We start from the raw sequence: 23,350 nt of genomic DNA on the forward strand, positions 1-23,350 counted from the left end.
CAGCATATGGAAGTTCATTAACAAAATACCTATTGAGAGAGCAAAACAAATTAAAGCGGTAATTAATCTGCACGTTGAGATTCACTGTGACAAGATTGTGCAGTGACAGATTCATCAAATTTGACAGCAAGCAAGGACAATGCGTAATCAGTGTTTGGAGCTGACAAGAGGAACTATCATCACTAGATTTGAATGAACAGTAGAGCTTATTTTGGTCCCATATTTAAAGTTGCATGTTAGTTTTGGTACTTTGTTTTTAAATCAAACTCCAGGGCAAAGTAGGGCAGAATTCATTCAATCTGTCAAGCTTCTTCCCAGTGTGGTTCATTAGTATTTCCATCTGTCCATCAAAATTTTAACTGCGAAAAAAGATGCAGTATAACCCTGACTGTAGTCCATATCGACGACGATTCATTTAGGGGATTGCTCCGGTGCTGCCGGAAGATCCAATGTCATGTCATTTTCGGCCGGGTGTCCCTCACCTTCCGCTTTCTTTGTGTTTGTGTTGACGTTCTAAGCTCCGGTGGATTTATAAGGACTATGGTTAACTGCTCCTCAGATCTTGGCAGGGTAAATCCAGACAGTGATAAATCGTTATAAATAAACCAGAGAACGTTTTTCTCCTATCTCGGAGTGCTGTGTGGACTAGCCAGACCTTCCTCCACAGCGCTGTGGAGGAAGGTCTGGTAAAGCGAGACTTCCCTGACAGGAAGACATACTGCTAAGGTGTTTTAGCCAGAAATTACATTTTGAAACTCTCAAGCACTCAAGAGTCTACTAAAACAGATGGAGAAACATGTCAGACCTTAAAGGATGAGTCTAATGTTATTAACAAATCCCATGAAACGACCAAAACCAACAAATAATTTATCCAATGATTATTCCTCTGAGCCATAAACCTCCATTATTGTTTAAAAACTATTAAATACACATTAATTGCTATTGTAGTTTTTGACTTTCATTTCACATTCTTCGTTCTGCAGATGTAAACACTCACTAGCATACCAAACTGTACTACTCCACAGCTGAAAATAGTCTGGTTAACATTTGCTCAGAACTACAGTACCTAGCTGGTTTAGTAAATTTCTTAGGCTTTAAATGTAACTATACATTTGTGACTTGTTTTGAAGATTTATGTCTTCATTAGGAACTAATGAAGCTCAGCGTAAGTTCATTCAGGAAGACTACTATGCTTCACATTTCAACCCTCCTTCACCCCATTCACCTCCAGTTCTCATCATTCCCAGCGCCCAGGGTTTCTCCATCAGAAGCCTTCACATCACATCCATTCAGATCTTCAGGCTTCCTTTATCCCTTCATCACCTCCACCAGTGTCTAGACTCCATCGGGGGGATATTCCTATATATCCACAGCCTCTCTACCCCTTATAATTTAACGTTGCAATGGAGTCTAATCGCCCAATACTCTAACATATCAACATATTATGAAGTCTCTTCTGATTAAAATGGAATTGGGGCCGAGTGCAGCAGACAGAAAGTCAGAAGGTTTTGAGAGAAGGGATTTTTTGAGAAAAAGAAAAATATAGAATATCATTAGCCTCATCTTTTCAACTGAACAAATTGGGGATTTTTGGCATAAAAAATTAATATGCTGTATCTGTCCATTCATGCTCTCATTTTGACTTGATTTTCAATCTATGTTCTGATAATAACTAATGTCATTAATACATTTCCATGGAGTGTTATACTACAGAGACAACATACAAGGTTGGACAATGAGGACATATTGGTGAGTTGTGGTTTGTGCAGCAGTCGGAACAAACTGAGCCCTCAGCTCAAGCATACAGATGTGTCAAAGTCTAAAAATAATGTTTCCAATTTACATGACCTCCTTCCCTGCATGGTTTAAGTACAAATCTTCAGAGTGGATAACATCTAATTGGTGTTGCCTGTGGTAAGATTATGGTGTAAGGAAGGGAAGACAACTTTGTGCCATCATTTAATGATGTTAAAAAAAACCCCCAAAAAAACACAACTTCAGCAATGTACAGAAAGCTAAACTTGAACCTTCAGGGATGTTTTCTCTGTGCAGGAAGTTAGTGATGCAACCCAAACTGTGCTCCACTACAGTACTCTGTATATCAGTAACAGACTTCCTATTATTATTATTATTATTATTATTATTATTATTATTATTGTTAGTAGTAGTAGTAGTAGTATTATTATGTGATGGCTTCAGCCAAAGAAAACAAAAACAGCCTCTGGCTATTTCAAACTATCCCACTTTATGTTTGTATGTTTATGTGTTTATATATCTTCACTGATATCCATAGGATTAAAAAATGTACCTTGAAAAACCACTGATTGAATAATATTAGTCATATTCAAACTCTAAAACTATTAAAAAACCCACAGGGAAATCAAGATCTCCCTTTACAAATTGATTTGCAGTGATGTGTCTCATGTATAAAAATATTGTTCAATACAATGTTGTCTAGTTAATAATTAACTATGTAGACAGCCGTGTTGCTACTGAGTACACTCTTGCTAACTAATCCCCGACCCAAAAGGTTACGATATATATACATCAAAACTGCTCACAAAAAAACCTTCTTTCCATACATAAGTTATTGCATTCACACATCCAGAAGTGGAAATACTATACAATTGCAACTCAAAAATGAAAATAAAATGCAATTATTCCAATAAAAGTGATGTGATACAGACTAAGAGAGGCTAAGAGAAGATGCAACAGAAAAAAGTGAACAAAATTTACATGTGAAATTGCTGTATGATTCAGCTGTGAAACTGTGAAATGCAGTGATGGATTTGTTTTGGTCCTTGTACATTACAAAGTATAAATGTGTCAGAGACGTCAGAGGGGCTTTTCCTGCCAGCCCCCGAATGATGCAAAGGTCTTAAATATGACAGGACTCCACAGATCTCACAGTGATCATTTCACAAGCCTCCCACACTTATAATTTCCTCCCAGTATGCTCTGCATCATAACATCTATTAAGACAAAAGCAATTGTAGTATCAAGTCCGCAAATTGTGGAATTTAGGTCCGGCATGCTGTGTGGCCACCAGCTCAGTCCTTAGTAACACATACACCCTCTGCAGACAAGACATACCTGCCCAGAAGTCCTGATTCTGCTCCAGACACCTGCAAGGTAAATGAAAAAAACATTAATTAATTAATATTGAATATAAATATAATGCCCCTAAACATGTCATTTACATCTTCACTCATAAGCTGCTTGGTAATGATAAATTACATTTTTAGATGTTTTTTGGCTCTTTACACACCAGAAAAAAATAGTTGGATGGAAAACATCTATTTATACTAGGTATATATACAAATGTCAGATGGGAACAACTTCAGTGTAAGCTACACTTTTCAGCCTCTCTACTTTGAGTTGAGTGCTAATGTTATTATGCTAAAATGTACACAGTTAGCATGGTAACAGATGTGAAACATGCCAATGTTCTGATGGTTACATTTAGCATGCATGTTTGATGTTTTAAAGATTAGCATGTTAGCTTGTTAGCATAACGTTTCGCATTGTCAGCATTTTTACATCCACACACAAAATACGTATCTCTGCCTTATTTATAATAATAACGTATACTTTATAACTTCAATTTTACAATTCAATTCAATTTTCTGTTAGCCCTGTTCGCACTGTGTTAAGTATGTTAGCATTTTTACATCCACATATATCTCTTTCTTAACTTAACCCTTCTTAAACTTCATTTGACTTAGGTCATGTTCATTTATAGTCAGCTTTTATGTAAAAGTAACAGCAACAGTAAAAAGCCAAACTGTTTGTTATATTTAACTTTAACCTTAGTTTTTTTAGCACTTTTTTTAGCCTAAGTTAGTAATGTGTAGAGTTTAAAAATGTTAAAACAATGCTGATCTTTGATATCAATGTACTTTTATGTTTTGGATGGAGTCTGACCCACATGCGTTTCAACAGTTTGGCCAGCCTTGTCGGTTTCACATTACTGTTCAGTTGTATTTTTCTGACTTCTTTTATGGGCCCAGTTTATTCAGTATGAAGGCTGAGGCTGACATATTCTGTCAATAGTTTTTTTTAATGTATGCTGTCATGAATTTTATACATGTTAGCGGCACTATATAAAAACTCAGGTGATGACCAAGTAATTAAGATTGATGTGTCTTAGCCAAATTCCATTGCAATTCCGTATAGTATGAATATAGTTATAGTTATGAAGCTATTTAACTCTGGACCTCACAGGCCAACACATGAGCAAAGTCACAGAAGAGACTTGACTGTTGTCTCTGCGGTGATGCAACAATCTAAAAACTGTTGGCTATGACAACAACACCATGTCTGCATCATTCTGCATAATCAGTAGTGCAGGTTAAAGTCATTGTGCTGACCTACAGGGCCTGAAGCTTTAGTAGAGCCCGATCTCCGTCAGGTTGATCTTGATGATGATGTCGGTGACCGCGTCGAACACAAACTGCACATTCTTGGTGTCTGTGGCACAGGTGAAGTGGGTGTAGATCTCCTTGGTGTCCTTTCGTTTGTTTAAGTCTTCAAACTGGCACTGGATATAAGCTGCAGTCTCGTCGTATGAGTGGCCACCTGCAGTAAAAAAGTTGTTTATAAAAAGAAGTTGGTTATAATTTACATGGAACAATCCTGTATGATCTCTGGAAAACAGCTCATCTTATTTTTAACAATATGGGTTAAACACACCAAAGCGAAACAAAGATGCCATTAATCTGTGACCAGCTGTGGTTTCCTGCCAGTGAGCTGCTTGTCGGTTGTCACCTTTTACAAATATTTGTTATTTTTTGTTGATGCAGGTTTTGTTCATTCTACTGTGGGATACATGGTGCTTTGAGCTTGTTTTTTGTGAAAAAAGTGACCAGCAAAACATTTGAAATGCAAACAAGGGCACTCATAATTTTTCATGCAATTTATTCTGCAAGCGGCTGTTAAATTGTGTGACTGCTCTGTAGAAAACGCCTTTAGTGATGCTCACAATTAAGAACTTAAAAATGATGAACCGTGAAACAAACTCTTGTGTTAGAGAACTATAAATAGATAAAACTGTCAAAATCCATCATTGACATTAGAACGACCTGGGTGAACAAAACTGACAAGCAAAATGGGCTACAGTGAACGATTCAGTTAAACTTAATATGCTGGTATAGTGATGACGTTCACGTGCGATAAAACAGCTTAACAGTAAAACACAGAGCCTTTGTCTGATTGGTAAAAATGTCACTAGATCAAACATGCACATCTTTTATATTCAAAGCTTATTTAACACACACTGCAACCACAAAACTGGCTTTTGCTGCAGAATCAGTATGAGATCCAATGTGCTTTATTCTCTTAGTAAGGTCAAATTAATCCAGAGCACAATCACACAATCATCATTTCCATTCATCAAAACACTAGACACACACTAGAAACACAAGAGCGACGACACACTGTATAACAATTTCACGTTAAAACTTCAATAAGTTGCTAATACACAGGTTTGTCTCACCAGGGTAATCGGGGTAGCAGATAGTGAGCGGACTCCTGTTGATCTTCTCTTCAAACAAGTCCTTCTTGTTGAGGAAGAGGATGATGGAGGTGAGCGTGAACCACTTGTTGTTGCAGATGGAGTCGAAAAGCTTCATGCTCTCATGCATCCGGTTCTGCGGAAAGAGCAGATGTGAACTTACCCATAATAGGCCTTTTAACACAGGTGTGAATAATACAAATGAATGATGACCATTTCGGTTTCAACTGTCACAGTGCCGGTTATGCTTGATGTCTACTCCGACCTGAATCAAAGGCTGTGTGGCACGTAAATAAAATAGCATGTGTACCAAAAGCATCGTAAAAGATACAGACTAATAAAAAACATATTTTACATGACTTTTAGTTGCTGAATCTAAATGGAAGAAGTACTGTTGTGTCTTTGCCAGCACTTACAAGCTGTAAAAGCCGGCTTACTGTCACACTGTCATTACTTAATAGGACATTTCAATAGAACACAATTTTGCACCCATCACTTACCATCTCCTCATCCTCAGCCAAGACGAGGTCGTAGTCACTGAGCGCTACGCAGAAAATGATAGATGTGACTCCCTCAAAACAATGGATCCACTTCTTCCTCTCCGAGCGCTGACCCCCAACATCAAACATCCTGCACACGCACGCACGCGCACGCACACACACACACACACACACACACACACACACACACACACACACACACACACACACACACACACACACACAGTGGATATGTGCTTATTTGAATTGTAATGCCATTTTAATTCCAGTGTTTTATGAAGATGAGTGTCCTCATAAATCCAGGGCAAGAGCACACATACACACGCATGCTTGTGTCTGCTGCCTCTGTGTCCACCTGAGGCCCTCAGAGGCAAAATGAATCTGCACAGAGCTGTTTAACTGACACAGAAATGAAATACCGCTGTGTGCTTCAACACCAATTCAGTGATTACACATTTCCAGATCCTGAGCGATTTTTATGGTTTTACAAAGGCACAGTAATGTTTCACCAATATGTATAAGTACATGAGCTAGATAATGAAATAATGTAAAAGGACTGAAGAGATGTAATCACATTAACTTCTACAAAGGTGGGTCGTATTAGGCTGAATGCCAGTCAGCAGCATTTACGAGTTATAAAAGAGGCTTGAAAATCGGCACTTCAATATGCAGTTTCTAAAAAAGAAAAATCATCTGTGACCAGGTGCATTAGTCATAAAATAACTACAAAATGAATCAATATGATGAGGGAGCATTATGACAACATGATAAACACAGACAGATAGCGTATAACCAGCATGGATATAGATCTAGTATACATTATAAAGAACAGTGAGATATTACATAAAATGTAATGCATGTGAAAAAGTCATTTTTCATCAAGTGTTTTCATTTTTTGTGACAACGATGATCATCCGCTGTTAGATAATGGATCAAAGAAAACAACATCACACTCATAAAATAAAATGACTCCCAGCCTTTTTTTCTTGTGACCCATCATCACAATTTGCATATGAAGAGGTAAAACTATCCAGTATTTCAGAGATTATTTCAAAGACTGGAGTCCAAAAAATAAACATAATTTTGTATAGCAGAATTTAGTTGTTCAGTGTTTCCTGCCCCGGTAATAATCTCTCTAGGAGGGTCCAGGCCCCCAGGTTGGGAATCCCTGTGTTTAGTTAATGAGAACATCTAAATGCTGACTGAAACCAGCTCAGGCCCTAACTGCTTGTTAAGCTTAATACGTTATTTTTATGGCACAAGCAGCCCATCTGAGGCCAGGGCCCATCATGAGCACATAAATTACAGCAACACTAACTTGAAGTAGAGATCTTTGAAGGTGAAGTGAGTTTCCACGATGCCAGTGGTCTTTACACGTGTGCGTAGCACATCCTGCTGAGACGGGATGTAGTCTGGCTGACAGATCCTGTCCAGGTCATTCAGGTAGCTGAGAAACAGAAGACGTGGGTGTATGAAGATGATCCCTGAGGCAATACACACATCACAGTACAAATTTGCTGTAGCGGTATCTGCAGTACAGGCAATATGTGCTTCATAAAAACAGACATCACGTGGGAATATTAGTTTATCCAGGGCTTTTCTTTTTTTTATAAAAAAAAGACACTTATGTCTGGTGAAGTCGAGGGTTTGCTCTGCAGACAGACGTCTGAGGACTCCATACTAAATATGGGCTCATATTTTGGTGCTTGATAAACACTGGCTCCTTGTGGGTTGAGTATAAACAGACTAACTACACTGGGTCCTCTTGACTCGCAGTGTGGACAAAGTGCACCATGACAGGCTGTTTTCAAAATAAAGAAAGTGTCCTTGAGCAACTTTCTTTCAAGGAGAGTGTGATATAAATGCTAAAGCAACAGAAAACATTGGCCTTTATCTATGTCAAGATAATATAAGACTGGACTATATTTAGCTCATACTGCTTTATTTTCTTCATCAGATAGTTGTATCCAGTGGTTGACTATCATTATAATCTGAAACTATTTTGTCAAGTGAAGTAATATATAAACAGCTGCAAGATGACAGAAACATTTTCCCATCAAGTTTCTCCTTTTTCAGGAATGCAATCAGCTGTACGACAAGCTGACACAAGACCATGGAGAACAAGACACATCTTGCCTCCCTTTTTGTTCCAGTGGAAATGTTACAGCCATGAGAAAGGAAAACTACGGAGTCAAACTTGTCTACCTTCTTATGAAGAGGGAAACAAGATTACGAGAAATGTCGTTGCCAGTTTAAGAGAAAGGAGAGGGATGAACAAATTTCTAACTTCCCTATAAATTGTTGAAGCAGTTTCACTTCCATCTGGAATTTGTGTCAGTAAGTTGAGTAATATCAAGAAACCTACACTTGATCCATTGGAAATTGATTTGGAATCAGGTAAGGCTGCAAATTGAAGATTATTTTTTTTATTTATTATTTTCCTCAACTATTAGATTAATTGTTTGGTCTATAAAATATATGATGATATGAAAAAAACTATAATTTCCTAAGGCCGATGTGATGTCATCAAATTTCTTGTTTTGTCCATAGTCGCAAACCTAAATATATTCAGTTTATTATCACATAAAATAAAGAAAAGAGCCAACCTTCACAACAGAGAAGATGTTGATTATATTTCTGCTGACTGACTGATTGATTAATCAACTAATCCTTTCTGCTGTAGGATTAAGTAAAGGGTTCAGCCTTAGCTGCCTCAGTAGAACAGCCAACATAATAGTCTTGCATTGCCAGACCTTTCACCACAGCGATGCAGAGGAAGGTCTGACTCTGGTCCCTCCACACAACATTACTGGATAAGAGAAAAACGTGCTCTGGTTTATTGGCATTTCTTTAAACCAATCACAATCATCTTGGGAAGACACAGCAACGCTACCTCTGCAAAATAGCCTTGGGAAGGAACTAGTTTTGGTGGAACATGTGCTCGTTCAAAAGTTGTTTTAGTCGTGCAACAGAAAACTCAGATTGGACAGATAGTCTAGCTAGTTGTTTCGATTTACTCTGCAGAGATCTGAGGAGACATCCGGCCGAAAATGAGGGACATCCGGCCGAAAATGAGGGACATCCATTCGAAAATGAGGGACATCCGGCGAAACCGGAACTACCACGTAAATGAAATGCCATTGATATAGACTACCAACATACTAAAAGACCCATCCCACCATGGACACCATCTGTTTGACCTCCTGCCTTCTGATAGACGCTTCAGGTCCATCAAATCACGGACAGACTAAAAACAGCTTCTATCCCACAGCCATAAAGAACTGAACACTGACAAACACTGACACCGACTGTCTACATTGACCATCAGCAATACAATACTTACAGTTACAGCTGCATTGTATAGAACACTGCACAGATGTTTACATTCCAACTGCACCTTTGTGTATTTCTTTGTACCCATTTATTTCCAACCATATTACTTGTATAGGGCCACAACTCAGCCAATGTGCAATATCTCAGCTATTATAGTGACCTAGTTTTTAAGAGGTCACAGCAAATTAATATTTTATTTCTATAATATATATTTGTATTTTTCTCTATTTGTTATTAATGTTTGATGTGTGTGAAAGCACCGTCAGGATATCTATAGAGACAGAGCGCATTTAAGTCCCGCCCCCACCAGAGGGGAAAACAATTCTCCAAAGTTGCCTCCTCGTCAATTCCATCTGCTAGCAAACAACAGAAAATGCCAAAAAGCTGCCGTGTGGTGGGATGCACTAACATGGTAAAGAACCCATAACTAAGTTTTTTATAAGCTGCAGCAGACTGTGGGATCCTGACACCAACCTAACATTATGCCCAACATTACGTGTGTAGGAAGCATTTTGTTACTAAGTCAAATATCCAAAAGTCAGTTTTAGACTAACTATATTCCTGTAGCTACAGGCACTTTGTTTTAGCATTTCAGCTCTTAGTTGCATGTTGTGGCGCCGAATGTTTTCCCCTCCGGTGGGCGTGGTTTTCAGAGTGTGATACGATGTGCTGTCTTTATGTGTGTGCATTGACAATAGGAATTCTATTCTATTCTTCTATGAAGACTGACTGCAAGACTAAATTATTTGAGAAACCATTTGTTTTGCAGATTATTTTCCCTGAACCACAGTGCAGGCATCTGTAATTTGACAAATGGTATAAGCTTGTAGCTGGCCCTTGGTGAGTCTGTATGTAGAGAAGTGAACAGAGTCCTCACTATGCAGCAGAGTCATTGAGCTGATACTCTCGTGATCGATCAAAGCAGGTCTGAACTCCACCATCTCTCCACAGTCTCTGAATCACGCCAGTCAGCTCTGCCGACATTACCCCTTCCTCCGCCGAGCTCGCCAGGACAAACAGCTGGCGGGCATCGTCCTGGCAATGAAGGCAATAATTCATATCACAAATGAGAATGTGGCTCTTTAAAAGTCATGTTTATTGAATGTAGTTAACTTACTGCCCGTGCAGGTTCCCCAAAATCTATCTTTAACCTGCCCATCGCCCTGATGATGGCCATGATGGACTGGATGGTGTTGCTGTACACCACCACTTTGTACTGCTTGCACTCCTCTTCTGAGTAGCCATCTTCATGAATAATTCTGACAAAGAAACAAAATCCAAACTGTTAGAATTTCTTGGTGTCCATATAAATATTTGACAGTGTGAACAATGGCTTTAACAAATGTTAACAGATTACAGATTTCAAACATTTCATGCAACACTGTCATTAGTGCTGGAATTTGAGCTTTGGTGAGCATGCAGCATGTCTAATGTGGGAACTGGGGGAGCCTATTCAGGTCCTGCCAGGCTACGGCTGGCCTCTGTGGCCATTGTTTAACATGTTATGCAAAAGGGAGCTTCCTACACTGCCTAAGCAAAGTAAAATGAGGGTCCCACTTTGCCTCCACAGTATTTCCACAAAGATGAACCCTGTTTCTAGCCAAAGCTCTCCCACCATATTAACCTCTGACAACAAGGCTGCAGCTAAAAGTGGGAGTGAGGGACTGTCTTTCGTCAACGTAATACAAAAATAGCGTCAAAGTTTCTAACAGGATGTAGGAGTTTGGTATAATATCATGTGCAGGGTTATCAGGACTGTGTTACAAGCTGTAACTTACTTCATTTGCTTTACTATTGTGCTTTTCCCAGATTCCCCAGCACCTGAAAAAAAGGGACAGTAGTTATACGAGAGCAGCAACAAAAACACCTCTCATATGGACGATGGGTCAAACCAGCTTTTCATAGTGGATGAACTTAATCTGATCTCATTTAATAATGCAGTGTACAGTATGTTTGCATAAATGAAAACAAGAAAAAGCATGCTTGAGATCAATTTTAATAGCAGGCATTTGACTGGGGCCTGAGGGAATGTATACGGTCATGAAGTTCTCCTTTGCATGCTGCAGCGATCTGATGCACCAGTCAGCGGTTTGGGTATATGGGTGCATTAATTCTGCTTTGCTATTTATCTGCTTATCATGAAATGTGTATACCACAGGCTGGAGCTGAAGAGGTGTAGAAACACAGAGAGCATCATGGGAAATAATGAGTAGTGTGATGAGCTGGGGCGCCTCATAAGGAAGTGAGAGCTTTCACAATATTGTCCATCTGTGACAAATGTTGAACTGATGACTTGTTGATATCATAGGCTCAGTTACAATAAAGTCCATTTGATAATGATGACTGCAACAATAATTTCACATGAGGAACCTTTACCGTATTTCTACAACAATCAGCCAAACAGGAAACCGTTTTCACGCTCCTGGCTGAGCCAGTGTTTTTCCACTGGAGAGACAATCCCAGATATTATGCTTATCTGGGCGTTGGAGAGCAGAGGGGCCATAAAAACATCACATATAATTAAAAAGTCTGTCTGCAATCTAAACAAAACAAACTTGTTATCTGACCCACTGTACAGTATATTTGCACAACAGCATAATCACAACATGCAGTGTTGTCAACCAGCACAGGTTTCTTTATTGAATAGGAAAATTATTTTCATGATCTCGTATTCCCTTTTTACAGAAGCAAAGCAACCTCTTTAATGATAATGGACAGGGAAGGTTCACACTACCTTAGCCCTTCTGTGAAGATGGCTACAACAACCATTAGGAGTCACTACAACAGCGACATGGATGTGATCTCTCACTTACAGGCTTTCATATTTAAATAACACACACACTGGAGCAATTCATAAAACCTTCAAATAAACTACCATGCCACCATCCTAGAATAGAATGGAAGTGCTTGCATATATAAAACATATTATTACATACTCTAACTCCCAAAACACCGGAGTACGAAGACAGAGGCTGCAGCCGTACAGTCTTGCATATTTTTGTCAAACTAGTGTGAAACACCAGTGTTACCACATTTTTTGTCTTTTTTAAAGTGGCCCAAATCGGCCCAAGAGTGCATCGGCCTTCTGGCATTTGCTAACCGTCTTCTGGTTTGTTTCATGTATACTGCTGCAGTACCAAAGTTGGCCTCTGGGGCAAATTGGCAGCATGATTGATTGGCTGTGCCAAATATAGCCCCCCTAACAGATCAATGGTTACAATACACAACCAAGTCACTGCTAGAATCTGTGGAGGCAATTCAGTGCTTTGCCTCTGTGCCATACATTGGCTAACTCTACAGTAGAATCAGCAATTTTTAAACATTAGATGTCAAACTCACACAACCAGTGAGAAATTATTTCCATAAACATCTGGGGTGAGTTTACACTGGTAGTGAAGCCCCTTTTGCTTAATATAACCACAATAATTATCAGCAACTGCAGGATGAAGGCGTTTTCTGGCATTGGAATTTGAAATATGGATACCTGCTTCTTTTTTAAAGCAGCCAGGAACATGTCTGAACCTGTGATTTTTTTTAAATAAGGATGTACATTGTCTTAATATTGTTTTTTTCCCTAAAAGGTGGTGAAACACCTACTGCTAGTTAGGAATCCTTAGCAGAGGAATTTTGTCGAGGAGTCTTCTAGTAGATTCATGTTCAGATGGCCGTCCAACAAGAATTAAATCCACAAATTCTTTAGTAAAGCTGTCACCAGCAAAAGAGATTTACTCACGTTCACACAGACAGGGAGGACAATTTGTGTTGATCCCTTCCCTCAGTCACCAATTCTCCTATTCATGGCATTTTTTGGCTGATCATCAACCATGGCTTCCTGCCAGTTCACAAACCAACTTTACACAGATCACTGAGTTGTCCAAACCCATGCAGAAGTCAGACTCTAAACCAAGCCTCATTTAACAAGAATCTGAAATTCAGATTGTTATATGAATTACTGTTCGTGGTCAAACAGGAGACCATTCTCATTGGACGGCTGAGTTGGCTCTCCAGCTTTGTGGTTTTGAACAAAGAGCAGCAGCCAAACTCATCTTTGTTTTTCCCCTATAACTCTCTTGTTCCAGCACAGACAGGGAGTGGAGGGCACTGCCTGGAAAAATCGCTTCCCCTCAACTCTGTGGTCAGAACTTTAAAATGAATGTGTCCATACAATGAGACCTGCATTGGCAACACCACACATATTGGTTTGGAGTTAATCCTCACAGCTCAGTTAGCTGCTGGCTAGTGGGATTCATCTGTATCCTTGACAAAGTGATCCAACATTAAACTAGTCATTCCCCCTCAGGGCTCAACTACCTAAAATAGCTTGTCTTCCATGCAACAAAACGACGCAATCAGGCTGTAATCTAGCAACAAAACAGTGGAAACAGTTTGATAAAAATCTCCTCACAGTTCTGGGTATAACTTACTCTGAAATGGTAGAAAGCAGATTTACTGGTATGGTTTTGTTCTGCCATATATTTTAGATCAAGGTGCAAACATAAAAGGACAACTGCCTTTCTTTGTAAAAACTAGTGCATTGCCTGTTCTAAACAGGCCACGTTTTGAATGTTGCTTGGCCTCTGGTATTGCTGCTTGCAGCTTTCTCGAGAACCGCTCATCAGAACAACTTCAAACTTGACAATGCGCTTCCTTGGGTCCTGTGCAATACACATCTGCCATGACATAGTTGCCTTCACTAGCAATGCTAAAGTATACGTGTCATTTGCTAACAGCTAGCAATTTAGGAACAGGCTCTTTACAGTAACAAAAGTGTTCATTCTGAAAGTTACATTGCTGATGCTTGAAATGTGAGTTTGCTACAATGAAACGTCTCCAGTCTCCATCTGTTCTTGAATGTACTGTAGCGAGCGACGGAGAGCGAGCTGTACCCAGTATGCTGTTCGGCGATTAACAGTTAATAGGGTTCCCCTCTTAATACAAAACACAGTCTGATCTAAAACAGTTCAGGGACTTATCCAACACTTTGTTCTTGGCCCTCCAGAACAAATCACAGATACTATCCTTACTATGTTTGAAGGTGATATATCATGAAACACTTTTTCAGAGCTTGTGCACATACATTTCGGTATCTGGAGTGCCTAGCAACCCACAAACTGAAAAATAAGACAACCAAGTCATTTCTTTGTGGGCTGCCTAGATCCGGAAACATGGGATTCAACAAGCCATTCAGATTTGGCTTCCCTTCCTTTGTCCCATGCAGGCTCATTAGAATATACGGCCCATATCTGAGTATTTCGCCTCACGGCTTTGCAAAGGTGCACCATATTTTTCTCACAAGCCAATCAGAGCAGACTAGGCTTTTTGGGAGGGGGGCTTAAAGACAAAGGGTGAATACAGGTATATTCAGACAGACAGTATAAGAGAAATGTGTTTTTTAACATTAAAGCATGTAAACATGATCTTGTAGAAACACAAAATACATATATGAACCTGAAAATTAGCATGATATGTCTGCTTTAACATATATATTTTTTTCATAATAAATAAAATGACGCATCTTGTTGAGACTCAGCACTCTGTGGGCATCATGTGCAATCAGTGCATTATGTTGTAATGTCTTCAGGTAAAGTCATGCTGCATAAATTAATGTAGTGATGATTTAATTTCAATGACTAATTTAATAACTGCATCTGCACTCATCCTTTTGAACGATAAATCATCCATTTCATTAAATACTTTGTACATTTATTCTGGTAATAAGTGAGGACTTTTTCACGTCATGATTCACATCATATTCATTTGACATGAATTTTTTTTTATTTTTATTTCACATCAAAACATTCCACAAAAGGTGCTCAGAGAGTAGCTTTAGTTAAAGCTGATCTAATCAATATCTTTATATAAACAATGAATAAATTGATGTGTATATGAAAGAGCTCACTTGAAGTGATGAACCCACAGAGAAGTATCACCAAACTCTGCAGTTCCCCTAAGCTCTACTGAGCGTTTTAGTGTATTTCAGCTTTGTTTTGGTTTTACGGCCCACAAATGTACTGTTTGGTTCACTCTCACCGTTCTCATCAGCATCTTTTCTTGGGGCTTTTTCTGCCTTTATTTTGATAGGACAGCTAGGTGAGAAAGGGGAGAGAGAGGGGGAAGACATGCAGGAAATTGTCACAGGTCGGATTCGAAACCCTGGACCTCTGCGTCGAGGCATAAACCTCTCAGTACATCTGCGCCTGCTCTACCACTGAGCCAACCCGGCCACATCAACAGCTTTTCCAACTAAAAAAAACAACAACCACTGTACACCAGCAGACAAAGTTAGCGACTAGCTGGTGAACTTAGAGGAGCATTTAGCAGCTTAAAAGCCAGATACCTCTACCAGGAGCTCTTGGAAAACAAAACAGAGCTACAAGAGAGTGAATATTGGACGAACAACAGTTGGCCATAAACACTCGCACCTCGCACCTCTGCGCACGTCGGGGTTACTGGCGGATGCCGCTCCTTGCACTCAGACACCGCAAATCGTCACCAATGAAAATGGAACTCCCTGCTAAGTTCAATGATACCTCACACAAGACTCTACCTTAAACGGGTCACCAGTTATGAAAGGGGCGTGGCTTAAGCAAAGGGGGTGGGCCAAACATCACCAATGAAGAAGGAACTCTCTGCTGAGTTCAATGATACCTCACACAAGGGTCTACCTTAAACGGTTAAAATGTTATGAAAGGGGGAGCCGGAGTAAGTGGGCATGGTTAAAGTATAGGGGGCGGCTCAGTATCACATGTAGACCACACATTATAAGTTTCATGTAAATCGGATGATGTTTGTCATATAAGGCTGATTTCCTGTTGCCAGCGGGGGGCACTATGACCAAAAGTCAATATTGGCCTGTATATGGCCTCAGGCCTGGACTCTTGTTGATTGTGGGAAATTTCAAGCAGATATGACAAATGTACACTGTAGTTACAGCCACTTTCTCGTTCATCGCTAAACACTCAAAATGGCCGCCACACCACGCCCACACTGTTTGACGAAAAGTTTTTCTTTTAATAACTTTTCATCTCTAAGGTGTTGAGATGGTACAGACCAAATTTGAAGTCCATCGGATGAAATCTCTAGGAGGAGTTTGTTAAAGTATAGCAAAGGTCAAGTATTGACTTTTAGGCCTACTTCCTGTTGCCACTAGGGGGGGCTATGACTTTGAGTCAATTTTGTCCGGTAAATGTCCTCAGAGTTAGAGTCTTATGAATTACAAAACGTTTTGAGGCAATTGTCAAGTTACACCCATTTCCTGTTTCGATGGCGAAACGCACAAAATGGCCGCCCCGCCACGGCCATGCCCTATGACAAAAAGTTTTTCTTTTGATAACTTTTCATCTTTAACTCTTAAGATGGCACAGACCAAATTTGAAGTTGATCGGATGAAATCTCTAGGGGGAGTTCGTTAAAGTACGAGATGTGGAAATGGCCAAAATCGCACTAATTTCGAACATTCAATTCAAAATGGAGGACTTCCTGTTGGGTTCAGGGTATGGCTCCAATGACGTTTTTTGTACGTCTTAATATGCTACATATGTGTACCAAGTTTTGTGAGTCTACGTTAAACGCATTGCAGGGGCTACATTGTTTTAACTTTGTAGGTGGCGCTAGCGAGCCATTTTTGTGCGCCTGTTCCCGAAACCCTTAAAATACGTACATTTTCACCAGGCTTGATGCGACCGCCAATTTTGGCAATTCATTTGCTGGGAAAATAATAATAATTCCTTCAGTTTCAATAGGGCCTTCGCCACTGTCGATCGCTCGGGCCCTAATAAAGGCTAATGTTCCTCTGATCTGCTGGATGTGAAAATAGGGTTTGCTAACACGTTTCCCACAACGAAAGGAAGTATAGTCTCGTGGAATGTCGACTTTTTTGTCGACCAGCATAAGGTCACTGACTGAAGATAGTAGCCTCTCAACGCTACAGGACGCGTAACAGACTTTTGTCACTCTAGCATATCCTTCATTGGTAACATAGCTGAGGTGTCAGTGTGTCAGCATGCCACAATTTCAAATCCTACACATGGGGCCTTCCATTGATTGTTTTAAAGCAAAACAGGGACAATTTGTCATTGTTTTATGACTTTTTTAAATTACGCTGCTGTGATGGCATAAATAGTGGTCGCCTTACGAACAAAGACTACACAGCTGTCTGTCAAACAGTTCCTCTGACCAGGTGTGATATTGTGACGGAAATCCGTACACAGTGTCGAAAAAGTCATGACACTGAACCTGTAAGTCACCAATATCATGCAGCTGAAATTTTGCTCCAGTGAGACAACCTGAAGTTAACTGTAACAGCCCAATATTTTATCTAATGTCTAACTAAAAAGTGAAATTACTACAGATAGAGCTGAGTTGATGAATCCATTAGTCGATCAATAGAAAATTAATTGGCAATGATTTTGATACATCAATTAATCATTTGAGTGATTTTTCTAGCAAAAATGTCAAACATTAGCCAGTTCCAGCTTCTTTATTGTGAGGATTTGATGCTTTTCTTATGTGATGGTATGGTAAACTGAATAATTTTTGAAGTTTTGAACGCTTGTTGGACAAATGAAGCAATCTTAAGACAACTTGGGCTTTAGGAAATTTATTTTATGCTATTTTCTGACATTTTATGGTCCAAATGTTTAATAGGCTATTCAAGTAATCGTAAGGTTAATACGAAATCATCAGGCACAGCCCTACAACTCAGTACAGACTGTATCTTAATGTACAGTCTGTAGATATACAGCAAGAAAAAAGCACAAGTTAAGTTATTGATAGGCTACTCGTTACATTGAACTTGTGATAATGTGAAGCTCAACTATTTCAGAAGTCATTATGGGACATTATATGGACAAATCTGACTCAGAAATTGTTTTGTTTAATTATCTTAGACACCAAAATGATGTGGAACAACTAAAGAAATTAAATCTACTACAATAATGTCCAGCTCCAATAGTTAAGCGTTCCAATTTCTTAGTGCTTAGCTAAAGTATGAGCATTGTCAGCATTCCCCTGCAGCTGTAACGTTTTGTTTGTAGGCACTGAAGTAAAACAGGCCTCCATGAGTTACAACATGCTTTGTGACAAGTCAACATACCGTAGTGTCCTCTGAGCACCTTTCCACAACTCATAGAAAAGCTAAAAGTACAGTAATTTGCCTCTCACCACCAACATCCGGTTTACTTCTACAAGTTCTGTCCATAGACAGTTAAAGAAAAAGGTTCTGTCAGTGGACACATGATGAACCACAGCTGCATTAAACCAACAGAAGGAGGACGAGTGTATGGAGTCATAAACTATAAAGACTGTAGTGTAAAAGTGAAAAGTAGCCAAACATTCATTGTGATTAAACTGATTGTATGCATTAAAAAGAGACAGTAACACAGTTCATACCGAGCAGAAGCAGTTTCACTTCTCTGGAGGATTTCTCTCTGTCTTCCCGCAGGTTTTTATCAATCATTTTACTCCTCTCCACCGCAGCTTTGTCCTCGGCGCTGATCGTGCAGCCCATTTTCACTCTCAAACTACTTCTTTAGTGTCGGATTGTAGTTTCAGCAGCTCATGAGTCGAAGGGAAACGCCGTCAAACGAGCCCTTGAGTCGGTGTGAAGTTTCACAGCTGAGAGAGAGGCAGAAAAGGCGTTGGCACCGGAGGCTCGTCTGTCCAACTGAAGTCTGATGCTGACACTGATTCAGTCCACACACTGCTGCCTGTAGGCTACAGGTGATCAAATACGCGGTGTTAAACGAAAATACTCCCCGAACAGATGTTTTAAAATATTTTTTATCCAAATCGTCCGAAGTTTAGACTCACAGAAGAACATAAAAAAATAGAAAACCAGAAATCGAATTACTTTTAAGTAGAAACTTGTATGAAAAATCTGTCGTATAATCCAACGTTTTTAAAGAAAAATTCTCAATAAAAATCAGCAGATTCTTTCCCTCAATACTATTGCTGCTGCGCAGTCGCGCGTTCATCCAGCTGATCCAGCTGCAAACCAAGAAAACGGCACTGAAAAAGGAAAATTGATGCGGCCCCCGAGGCTGATGGGAAATGTAGTCGCCTCTAAACTACTAGATATGCTCATTCTGCCTATGTAGCTTAAATATTGCTAAGAGTCGGATACAAATCAATATGTTCCTTAGAAGCCTTTGTGAACTATGATGTCGTGTAGTTTCAAACAAGCTGAACACACATTTACATTTACATTTAGCCTACAGTCAGCAGCAGCTTTATGTGGAGTGAGAGCGCCTCCAGTGGATTTATAGCTGACCTGCAGGTGTAGATTTTACAGATCTATCCAATCTGCACTTCACTGCTAAATGACAACAAGCGACGCACTTCTTCGGTAGGCTACAAGAGGTCAGGTTCAGTTTCAATCTTTTGTCTTAATTTTAAAGCTCTTTTTTCCCTGGTCGCCTTAGCCTACTATAGAAGTTCTATTGGATCTAGTGGCAACTTTGAGTCCATCAAACATGTAGCGATATGAACAGAAGACCAGGTTATTGGATTTCATGTGATATCGCACACTATGAGTAGCCTACTCTGAATTAACCTCACCAGTATTTGTGTCAGACTGTGAACAAATGGATAGGACAAATTTTATTTGACATCATGTTACTATGGCAACAAGAAGCCTTTCATAACAGGTAATTCTATTTTTTGTTCTCTCCACATTGGCTTTAATGTCACCCTTTTCACAACATGCATTGTTTTATCCACCTTCTACACCTGCCAGTCATGATGACATATTATAGCCTTCTTTGTCAGTTGATACAGCTTTCTACGGTGCCCGACAGGGACAAACGCCCTGAAACTTAAGAAAACACACGCAAATAGACAAAACACAAGCAAATTAAGAAAACAACTTCATTAATTTAACAACACATGTGCAGCATTCAGCAAACGCGCTGCAAATACACAACCAAATACATAAACGCACTGCAAATAAACGATGCAAAAAGAAAAGCACACAAACCCCGAAAAAAGAAGCGATGCAAAAAGAAAAACAACTTCATTAATGTGACAACACATGCGCAGCATTCAGCAAACGTACTGCAAATACACACAACACAACCAAATACATAAACGCGCTGCAAATATGAAACGATGCAAAAAGCAAAAAAACAAATGCAACAAAAAAACGCAGCATCCAGATTACACAACAGAAGTTCTCCAGCCCTCTAGAGGGAGCAGCTGGGGGGGGAGAGAGAGAGAGAGAGAGAGAGAGAGAGAGAGACTGTAAATATTAAGTAAATATTAAGTATGTTTGAGATATGTTTTCTCTCGTTTGTCACAGGTGATACTCAATCAGCAGAGACGTCTGTAAACTCATGGTAATAAAACATTTAAAACTGCAGTTGTTTTCTTAATTTGCTTGTGTTTTGTCTATTTGCGTGTGTTTTCTTAAGTTGCAGGGCGTTTGTCCCTGTCGGCCACCGTAGCTTTCTGGTTGATAATGCAGCTGTGAATCATACTAGTACCACTTCCTAATAAGGTGCACTTTAAATGTAGATAAGTAAAGAATTTATTATGTAGATTTAGAAATTGAATTCCAAGACTTTTGATTTTGAATTGCTAATAGTGAACAGCTCATTAATTAATAGACCAATCAAAGGTCCCCATACCTCACTTTTTGAACCACTATATAGTAGCCCTATGTCTTTATTTATTACTTTATGTCTGTAACAATAATCTTCATCTTTGCTCCTTTTTCTCCAATCACCTGCTCCTCCTGCCAAACAGACCCATCAGCGCTGTCATCAGCAGGTTACCGAGGCAACAGCTGATTTCAGAGAAGTCAGGATTTTAAAAGTAAACGAGAAATTCATGTGATTGAGTTCTCTGATCTAGTGAGGGAGACCTTTCATTGCCTCTATACTCATTGCTCACAGATAGACTTGTTTTCTTGGTCTGGGAGCTTCAAACCCATTTGTGACCTCTTAGATGATCCCAGCTCTCTTTTTAGGCGTTTAGTTTATAAGAAACACACCCAACTCATCCACTGAATCAAGGGAGTAACTTTGGGTCAACTTTGGGGGGGTTGAGATCTCCACCTATCTTGCGAGGCCGTTTGCTTCATCATTGAACAAATTCTAAACGGGGGGTTCTTGGGGTCCTCCCCCCCCCTCAGGAAATGTTGAGCATCAAACACTTAATTTCCTGCATTGTGGGGAATTTTTCTGCAACAATTTGGGTCTTTTCTGCATCAAGTTATAGTGCATATTGTCTTTAAAGGCATACGATGCAGTTTCCGTTTTTGTCAAACAGCTACCCCTAGACTCACTGTGGAGTACTTTTTATTTAACGTTAGTGTCGTAAATACCACTCACGCAGAGCCGTCTCTGCACTTACGGCCTGATCCCCTCCCCCCTGTAGGACTGGTCTTATTATCAACAATGGATGAATCAACAACTTTGTGAATTAGATTAGATTAGATTCAACTTTATTGTCATTGTGTAGAGTACAAGTACAAAGACAACGAAATGCAGTTTGCGTCTAACCAGAATTGCAAAAAAAGCAGAAAAGTGCAATACAAAGTATAGGCAGGTGGTGGTAAAAACTGACACACAACAAGCAAGCACAACAACATACAACATAGAACGCAAGCAAGTTGACATGTTGATAAAATGTCAGGAGTACAGTCTTCAAGTTGGCCTTATTAAAGTCTCCTGCGATTATGTGAACACTGTTGGGGTGGGCCCGCTGCTATTCGTTTATGGTGTCCAGCAGGAGAGAGAGCGCCGTGTTATGTACATTGGCGTCGGGTGGAATATACACAGCCGTGACGATCACTACTGTTAGCTCTCTCAGTAGAAGAAAAGGTCGGCATCTTACAGACATGTACTCGAGGTCAGGGGAACAGTGTTTATCTATAATTGTACCGTTATTACACCAGTTCTCATGCATGTACATACAGAGCCCTCCTCTGCGCTGTGCTGTCCTCAGTCCTGTCCCAGTGGAGCAGAGTGCGGCCTGTTAGCTGCATGCTAGCATCGGGTATCCTCGGGTGAAGCTGGGTTTCAGTGATAATCAAAACACAGCAGTCACGAACATAGCGATTTCCAGCGAGTTGTAATTCCAAGTTGTCCGTTTTATGCACCAGGGATCTGGCATTGGACAGATACAGGCTCGGTAGAGGTTGCTTGTGTGCTAGCCCGGCGGTCTCGCTATGTCATCTGGGATGTTGCGCATATAATGAGAGACACTCGAAATAGATATCTGGTGCTGTCCACCGATGTTCGCAGAACCGACAGTAAAGCAATTTGTGATTCTCGCGAGATTTATCGGGGTGCCACCTCCTAAACTTGCATTGCTGGTTTTCTCAGCGGAGTCCTTCCCCTGCTTTGCTATTGGGATGATTCGCCCTGCTACGAGTTTGTTTACCATCGAAATAACTTCGAAGCTGTTATATTAAGGTACAAATCTTGCATAGTGTGCCTTTAATTATGTAAAGTGAAATATTATTATCCTGTGTTTTTCAAAACTTTCTGCAGATTCAAAACCACACATGTTTTGGGATGTTTTTTAAACAGTTAATATTTTTCATTCATCATTATGATAAGATATTTGGGGGGCAGTTTTGATTATTACGCCTATGCACTGAATGACTGTGCTCTGCACCCAGTGGCCCCCAGAGTGACATGATCGTAGCATCTGTCCTTGAGCACTCTCACTGGGCGTGTCGAATCCCATCACAAAGGTCAGGCTGTTTGAACTGTTTCTCTGCGCTGCGGGAGCTGCCCTTCATGGCTCAACATGAAAGCTATGAGTCACTCTGTCCGATGGGGAGCAGCACAGGAGAGGTTTAGAAGATTAGGATAATAAGAAAATAGAGTACGAGCTGCAGGGTGGATGGTGGAATCTTTGTTTGGATTTTTCTGGTGAAATAACAACTGAAACTACATGCCAAAACAATATAGAAATATAGCATAACCTAGAAATATTGATTTACAAATGATTAATTTCTTATGCACAATCCACATCTAAATAATCTTGAATCCCTTCC

General features: G+C 39.9%; 1 protein-coding gene and 1 long non-coding RNA gene across 3 annotated transcripts; one reads left to right on the plus strand and one right to left on the minus strand.

The window, feature by feature from the left end:
* Positions 1 to 1,946: 1,946 nt before the first annotated feature.
* On the minus strand, positions 1,947 to 19,348 carry gnai3 (guanine nucleotide binding protein (G protein), alpha inhibiting activity polypeptide 3). 2 transcript variants are annotated; one of them, XM_078254842.1, is made up of 9 exons: positions 18,736 to 19,348; positions 11,124 to 11,166; positions 10,463 to 10,604; positions 10,223 to 10,380; positions 7,331 to 7,459; positions 6,013 to 6,142; positions 5,495 to 5,648; positions 4,371 to 4,578; positions 1,947 to 3,125 (listed from the first exon to the last, which is right to left on the minus strand). In XM_078254842.1, the coding sequence occupies exons 1-8, from the start codon at positions 18,851 to 18,853 to the stop codon at positions 4,388 to 4,390; spliced, it is 1,065 nt and encodes a 354-aa protein (XP_078110968.1). In that variant the 5' UTR covers positions 18,854 to 19,348; the 3' UTR covers positions 1,947 to 3,125; positions 4,371 to 4,387. The 2 variants fall into 2 exon arrangements, with proteins under 2 accessions (XP_078110968.1, XP_078110969.1); XM_078254843.1 differs by having other exon boundaries at positions 4,375 to 4,578; positions 18,736 to 19,347.
* Positions 8,033 to 10,309, plus strand: LOC144520805 (uncharacterized). Its single transcript, XR_013502252.1, has 2 exons — positions 8,033 to 8,409; positions 9,037 to 10,309. It is a non-coding gene; the product is annotated as an uncharacterized LOC144520805 (long non-coding RNA).
* Positions 19,349 to 23,350: the final 4,002 nt, after the last annotated feature.

This window comes from Sander vitreus, chromosome 7 (assembly GCF_031162955.1).
Source record: "Sander vitreus isolate 19-12246 chromosome 7, sanVit1, whole genome shotgun sequence".
Lineage (NCBI taxonomy): Eukaryota > Metazoa > Chordata > Actinopteri > Perciformes > Percidae > Sander > Sander vitreus.

What these genes read in the sequence shown, in the direction of transcription:
- gnai3 (XM_078254842.1), bottom strand. Translation starts at nt 18,853, where the DNA reads ATGGGCTGCACGATCAGCGCCGAGGACAAAGCTGCGGTGGAGAGGAGT. An exon ending in AGTGAAACTGCTTCTGCTCG is followed by an intron (nt 11,167 to 18,735) that starts GTATGAACTGTG and finishes CCTTTTTTTCAG; the next exon opens with GTGCTGGGGAATCTGGGAAA. An exon ending in ACAATAGTAAAGCAAATGAA is followed by an intron (nt 10,605 to 11,123) that starts GTAAGTTACAGC and finishes TTTCTTTGTCAG; the next exon opens with AATTATTCATGAAGATGGCT.